Source organism: Gavialis gangeticus, unplaced genomic scaffold (genome assembly GCF_001723915.1).
Source record: "Gavialis gangeticus isolate Ggan-Ray unplaced genomic scaffold, GavGan_comp1, whole genome shotgun sequence".
In the NCBI taxonomy this organism is placed as follows: Eukaryota; Metazoa; Chordata; order Crocodylia; family Gavialidae; genus Gavialis; species Gavialis gangeticus.
In genome coordinates, this window is record NW_017729003.1 from 14,082,267 (window position 1) to 14,090,214 (window position 7,948).

At 40.2% G+C, this 7,948-nt stretch overlaps 1 protein-coding gene across 1 annotated transcript in view; it reads right to left on the reverse strand.

Moving 5' to 3' along the window:
* VPS26A (VPS26, retromer complex component A) overlaps positions 1 to 7,948 on the reverse strand; it is a 32,612-nt gene that overhangs the window by 18,989 nt on the left and 5,675 nt on the right. The window contains exons 2-3 of the mRNA XM_019507847.1: positions 5,435 to 5,584; positions 849 to 924 (exon numbers count right to left, since the gene is read on the reverse strand). Of these exons, the coding sequence (XP_019363392.1) occupies positions 849 to 924; positions 5,435 to 5,584 (226 nt within the window). The remainder of the gene's footprint in view (positions 1 to 848; positions 925 to 5,434; positions 5,585 to 7,948) is intronic.

Below are 7,948 nucleotides of genomic sequence, written 5' to 3' on the forward strand. Positions count from 1 at the left end.
AGGTGCAAGGACATAAGCAGCAAAGCACAGGCTCAGTCCTCACCCGGCCATTCCCCTGCCCCACCCCCCACTCCCCCTGCAAGGAGGTAAGCACTGTAATAAGTTTTTTTTTTTCTTTAAAAAGGGGTGCCACTCAATTCACAAGAATTATAGAGGGGTGCCTCTAAAATGGTTGAGAACCACTAGCTTAGCATTTTGTTTTAGTGCTTTAAATAGAAGCCAGATAAGGAATAAGCAGGATACAGTAATTCATGGACCTGTTTCTCCAAACTAGTGCCACTGGTGGTATAAAAACATACCTGTTTTCCAGGTCTTAAATTTGAGTGTGCAAATCAGAGCCATCACATGTGGCCCGCAAGCCACATGCAGCTCCAAGAAGTTAACATGTGGCCCTCAATCCAAATGATACTCCTGCAACTGCTGCCAATCTCCAGGTTCCCCCTCCCTTCTTTAGCTTCCACTGCCTGAACCCACAATCTGGATTGGGCAGCCCTGGTGTAAATGATGACTGTAAAAGTCCCAGTGAAGCAATAATGAACTTAGAGTGTTTGATCAAGTGTCAGCTACACTTTCTTCTCAGTTAGAGAAGTCTGGAAAGACCCCTTATTTCTTGCTCATCTTTTTAAAAGATAGGCTTTGAAGGGCAAGAATTGAATAGCAGCCCCTTTATTCCAATTTCTGACAAGCATAAACAGTATATTAAAAGTAACCAGGACATATATTCCTTCAGAACTTGTTTTACTAACCTGATGAAGTTGTGATGATTGAGTAACACAACTGACAATCATGAATTTTAAAAGCTCTGTAAGTCACATCTACACATCTATACTCCATTGTAAAAAACTCACCAATTTGTCCTACAAATTCAATTCTAATTCCTTGGTGTTCTAGCCTCTTCCCATGCTGTTTAAAGCACATGTTCACCTGCAAAGACCAAAAAGGTTTATTCAAGTTTTCCAAGCTTTACCTGTAGTGCAGCACACCATCTTGACAACTATCAGTTATCTGGTCAAGCCCAGGAGGATGTCTCCATCCCCTGACTTTTCCATATCAGTTTGTTCCCTACAGGATGCAACTTGTCTTGCCTTATAGTGTCTACTCAAAGAACATGATTTAAATTAAATATTTGACTGTCCAGACGGAAGTAATATTATCTTCAAATCAGTAATGCTCCAGTATGGCATCAGAAATGTACGTAGAAATTTACATAGTACTTTACTCCTGGCAGGCCAAGCTTTCCATTTAAAATAACTGTCACCTAACTGGCCGGCTTTTCACTCTTCTTGGTACAATCCTGTAGACTAGAGTACCAAGAAATAATGTTAGAAGAGGTTAGCTGCCAAAAGATTATCTTTATTAACTGCTCAAAACAAATTATATGGGTATTTAAAACTCTAGAATGTCATTATTTTAAACAGCACTGACACACATAAGTTGGCAGCTCTTCAAGCCAGTATTGCTACTCAAATTATTACAATGATGATTGAGTTCTTACTACTGGGAACATCTAGGAAGAGAAGTTGAATTTGGCAACGTGAAAGTACAGCTAGATATGGGCTCATCCACTACTACCACCTGAAGTCCTACAAACATTTAAACCCAATCCAACTTTAATATATGGCTTCCTCAAAGGCTTGGGTCTAGAATATAAATATAAGAAGAAAAAAATAAAGTTAAAAATCAAGAGGTCTGCAGCAGAAGGTTCACGGAGAAGTGGAAAACATGCTAAGGAATGCTGATACAACCAGATTTAGTGAAAGGATCTTGGAGATTCTTCTCTCCTTACTGCAAATAGCAATTGCCACTTGTTTTCAGGAGGAGCAGCAAAATTTTCTAGACTTCTCATAGGATACCACTTCTGCACTGTGCCATTACTCCCTATCAGCTTCCTCCTTCCCCTTCCCCCCCAGCATGTTTGTACCAGACTCATTTCATTGGCAAATATTTAAAGTCTTAACAGCTTCCCACCCCTTCAAAAAACAAAAACAAAAAACCCAACCTACAATAACCACCAAGAAGTCTACCAAGGCATCTGAGCCTCACAGTGGAGGAGCCAAATCAACTTCAGTATCTCACACAAAGTTCCTCCCTAATAAAACACATTAGCATAAACATGCATGAATACATACATACACTAAGTAGTACTGATGGGAGTCTGAAAGGTAGTGTTTCATTTCACTTAAAAATAACAAACCCCAAAACAAATATCAAACCACCCCACCCCCAAAACTAAAATTCAACTGTTTAACTGACAATACTGAACAGCTGTCAGTCCCTACAAAAGGTTTAAGGGCACACTTATGTAAGTTTTGGGTACTTAATGCTCTGAAGCAGGGGTTTTCAACCTTTTTGAATCACTGTATACCCCCCAACGACGAGACATGAAGCAATGTACCTCCGACGAGTGAGTGAGGGAGAGAGGCAGGCAGGCATGTGGACACCGAGCAGCAGCAGCCACCACATGCAAGCTTCCCCTGCCCCCTCCATCCGGCTGGGTGGGTAGCGCCTGCGTGGCAGCGAAGGATAGTGCATGGCGGCAGTCCATCCCCGCCTGCCTGCCTAAGGCCTTCTAACATACCCCAGTTTACAACCCCTGCTCTGAAGTACAGTGCCTCAACTCCTATCCTGCCACATACTACATTTCATTTTTTTTTTCCAGGAAAAAGAAAAGGGGGTGGGTGGGAGAGAGAAGGACAAGGAGGGACCGCAGCTTTCAAGACTTCTGGTAAATACATATTATGCAGCATCTGCTCACTTAAAGTGCTACCCCTTTACTCTTTCCTGACCTCCTCGCAAAGCCACAGGGCAAGCATGGCCTCCTGCAATGCTAGCTGGGTCTCGCCCCTCTAGTAAAGGGAGAGGAAGCTAAGAGCTTTGTGAAAGGATTCACCAGTTGTATCAGCTTTTCCCACTGCTGGCAATTTACACCACAGTAACATGGGCAGGGCCAGGAGGTGAACCGCATAATAGAAACACTATATTTCCTCTTATCTCTTCTACAAGGGCTTAATGGTAGTCCATTTTCCTATTTCACATGGAGAAACTAGCACCCTGCAGCATCCCCTTGAGCTCCATCTTATTCAATTAATCCTTAATTGATAGAGGTGTAAGCAACCCCTATACCTACCATAACTACCCCAAATTCCAAGTGTGTATGCTGCAAGGCTTCAAAAAGGCCCCCCACCCCCCACTGTACAGCAAGATTAGAACACAGACTGTCATAGCTTTATAAAATTTAACCATTCAGTAATACAATGTCATTAACACAACCTGAAATACCTGCTCACTTGATGGAAGGGGCTAAGATAAAAGTTAAACTGTAAGCTAAGGATCACTGTCCTCCCACACTGCAAGACAATTTCTTTGCCGTTTTAGACAGGAGCTTATCATATCATACAATAAAACAACCCATGAAGGACCATGTTATAAGCATCCCATATACAGGGCAGCTGAACTACTCCAGCAATGACAAAAAAAAACCAAACTCACTGACTCCTTGCTAAGTCTCCAGAACAAGATTATTGACCTTTTAAGTTCCTGTTTCAACTCACTTGCAGAAACCTTCACATAACCAATACATTGCCCTAACAGATATCTTTGAGGGCTCAATGATCCAATTTAAACAAATGGAGAACCACAAGGGCAAGCCTGTAACTAGCTAATAAGTCTCTCACACCCAAAACCTCTCTACTCTGAGCATCAGCTCCAGAATTCCCCACAGGAAGCAGCAGATTCCTTCACGATATCTGGCACAGCAGTCAGGAACTTAAACAAAATGTTCAATTTTAAAACATGTTGCCCCTAAAAAACAAACAATGTTTTGACAAATACTCACTTTTAAGATGCGAATCCTGTAGTTTCAGAAGCTTTGCACTTGATTTCCCTGGCCAGTTGAGTTTAGGTTCCCCTCCTACCCACATCAACCCTTGAAACATGCTGCTCTGAGATTTACTTTGTTTGCGCCTACTAAACAGATTTCCACCAGCAGGGAAGAGAGCCAGTGATGGCTGTCAACTTGAGAGAAACCCAGGCAAAAGTTATGGAAAATTAAGTTTTAGACAAGGGGTTATGCATTTTGTTTTTAAATAAAAAGCCTAGTGATCTTCTTTAGGAGTAAAAATTAAGGTACCTCATCTTCCTGGGACTAAAAATTATTCCTTGGAAACACCGGCTATCAGAAATATACGTAGTATTTCCTAACTGAGCAATGATGACCTCAGAAACTCCTGGACCTTGGCAGGTAAGTTACATTTTTCAGGGCAGGGACAGTAAGACTATGCAAGCTGTAATCTTGAGAGTGAAAGGCAAAGAGGAGAGAGAGAAGATTGCCAGCCTCTCATGTAACTTAAGACTCTTGATCCAGCTGCAGTTGCTTTAGCCAAAGCTCATCAGGCATTTCTCAGCAACTGCTGAGCAAGGAAGACAGTCTTCCCTTTTCTCTCAAAGTCAGCAGGTTTATGAATACTACAGTTATTTATTTTCCCCTTTTTAGGAAGAAGGCCAACTCTGAGCTTGACACACATTGAGAGAAAAATTTCAGGTCTTTGTAAAAATCCTAGGGGAACAGAAACTTTAGATTTAAAAAAAAAAAAAAAAAAGTCATGGCATGGAAAGCAGACCTGAAGAGTAACAGGGCTTCCTAACAGCAGTAAGGCCTAAGAGACAGTGAAACAGCCATTTAGAAAAGAGTCTAAGAATGTGTCACATGGCTCAGTTTCTTCAGTGAATTTCACAGTTTATTCAGGCAGAGAAAGCTTTGTTAAGAAAAGACCACAGTAAAAGTTGAGACAGTCCTCAATATGATGCTGAAGGATAGAGTCCTATGGTTCCTCACTGGAAGGAAGCTGGAGTTCCTCATCCTTTTCTCCCTCAGTGAGAAAAAATCCTCCACCTGAACTAGCAGCCAGCTACGCTGAATGCAGGTTGCTCTTCTGATGTGCTACAGGAAACTCCTTCAAGACTCAAACAGTTTATAACCTCAAGATATGCAAGACAAGCTGCCCAATGGGACCCTAAAAAAGAATATCACTAATGATGCTTTCTTTGCTTTTCCCTTCTGTTAGGTTTCTACAGACAATAAAGCCTGCTTCTTAAAAGAAGCATAGTTAAACTGACAAGACTAGATTTGGTTTTGCTTCAAGCTAAAGAAAAATAAGCAATAAGCTAGAGAATGTCATTGTGTTATTAATGAGAATGAAGGTTCATACAGTTTTCCCATTATTGGCTAAGGTGCCAAATTTTACATTAGTCACAAGCAAACTAAAAATAAATAAATAAATATTTCTGCATAAGGGTAACAATGACGGAAGCAAACTGCCTTACAGACCAGTTTACCTCCTGCTGACAAACTAATCTCAAAGTATACTATCTGATTTGCGTTTGTGTTCTATACCACATGCAAGTATTATTAGAACCAACAACAACAAAAAGTTACCTTTCCTGAAACAGATTCTCCATCGTAGAAAAGATAATGTTTTTCTACTTTACCATCTTCAGTTTTGATTTCTGCTGTTTTTCGTGTTTCTGCATCATTAAGTATAACATCAATTTCACAAACAGGACCAAAAAAGCCACCAAGAAAACTCTGAAATAAAAAAAAAAATAAAAATCATAATGGGGTAGAGATCAGCTAGGGGAAGGGGCATGGGGGTCGTGGCCTTAGACTTTTTTCCCAGGTTAAAGTTATTTTCCCATTACACAACATGCCCTTCAGAGATGGAGGGACCGACCCCAATCTGCAACTGTAAAACACAAAATTCTTAGGATTATCCAAATCACTTGGCTAGGACTTTTTTTTTTTAAAATATATTCAGAGGCAATTTCATAACAGCCACCCAGACAGAACCCAGTTAGCAAATAATTACAAAGGTCAGTCATAAGCAACAAAAGTCCAGGCAAATATCTACAACAAAAAGTAAGAAGAACCAGTTATGAACTTTAAAAAGAAATGCCACCATTGCGTATGGCAGCAACAAATGGCAAATGTAACTGACAACTGCAAATAATTCAGCCTTCGTAATCCTAACCATATATCTTTTCACCAAAATGAAGAAGAGTTCTTAAATTATATTTAGGAAGCCTTGACTAAAAAATAAGCTTTGATTCCTTAGAGTTAGGGAGACGAGACATGCAGCGCATGTCTACATTGTAAACTTACTGTGTCACGCAGGAGTGCTCTCATGTTCAGAGGCACTACTACTTAACTCAGGTGCAGCAACACACAAATACTAGACTGCTTTATGTTAGGTGGGGGAGTGAGGGAAAGTGCAAGTGCACGTGCACAATAGTGCAGCATGTTTGAGGTCATATGCCCACACTGTCACATTACATGTTGTTCACTGGGACAGAAACAGGTAGGCTGTAGTCTATGCAAAAGGGAATCTAAAGGAAACTCAGCAAGATTGGGAGAAGTTTGGCCCAGTACTGTGCACTAATCCCCAAGTTCTTGGAAGAAGAAACTATTCTAAATGATTCTCAGCTGCTCCAGAACAAAAGTTTCAGATCACCAATCACAGTATTAGACATGGACCTTCATTTAATTAGAGGCAGTAAATATAAACCTAAGATAAATAACCTCATTTTACTAATTGTATCCCAAAACAACTACAATTAAGGGGGGCGGTGATGAAATCACTTTAAAATGTCCCAAAGAGCAGAAATTGCTAAAATGACAGTTCCTGCACTAGCACTGGTGAGATTACATGGGGTAACGGAAGACAGAGAAAACTGCAAGATGCCAGAGAAAGGACAAAGGACCACTTCAAGTGTTAAGATATTTTGAGGACTAAGTGAACTGAAAGTTGCTTCTTCACCTGTCTCTTTGGCAAACTGCTTCAATTCACTTTTCAAAGAGCCATAACAAAGCAAAGCTAAACTAGCTACACCTAACCCATGTTCACAGTTAAAAGTCCAGAGCTGAAAAGCAGCACTAAAAGGAGTTTAAATCTAACACAAAACAGTCTGTTATCTCTAAATAGAGATTTCAGTTCATTTTTGGAATAGTCAAATCCTTTCTGTGCATTGGAAGAAAGAAAAAAAAAAAAAAAAAAACCACATTAAAGGGTTGCAATATATATGACCTTTCCTATATAACTTCTCAAGAAGCCCCAAATCCTTAGTATACAAGATTTTTGTTACTATTATAACACCACTGGCTTCCGCAGGAGCATGGGCACATTAATCCCTATGCACACAATCAATGATCCTCCAGTTTTTCAACATTTACATGCATTGATCTAAAAGAGCTAATAAATTTTATGCATGTTTACCTCTAAAACAAAGCAGCAAAACACAGGTTACATTCAAGTCCTACATCAGTTAAGATCACCCAGTATTTCACACGTTAGTTATAGCACCATGTAAGCAGTTAGTAGCAGAGCACCTCAAAAAAACCTGTGAATAATTTGATTTCAATTTATTCCTCTTTTAACTTGGTTTAGGATTTCATTCTGAGGAGGATACAGCTTTGAATAAAGACATGACCCTAGCTCATGCCAAAATGGTTTACAAGTCAGTTTATAAGTCAACCAGCTCAAGAGAGAAGTTGAAACCAGGCAGCGCAGACAGAAGTTACAGAAAACACTCTGTTTTGAAACATCTTCATCTGACCCCACATGCAACAAGGGGTCAGATTTTCACGCAATGGGCCATTTTTTAAGCTGTCTGCAGCTGTGCACTTGTGTTTATTCTTGACTATAAACTGCTTTCTGAGGCCAGACTGGACAAAGAGTGTCACTTCTATCTGTGCCCAAAATGCCCGTACAGGCATTTTAAAGTTTTCATAGCTTTCCTTAACATAGCTTCATCTGAGACCCCTTGCAGGCTTTCTTGTTACCTTTTTTTTTTTTTTTTAAAGAGATGTGGAGAGTGGGTCTCTCACCAGAGCACGCTGTTACTTCAGCAACACAGAAACCATACTGAGTTGCAGCAAAGTACCCAGGGCTAGCGT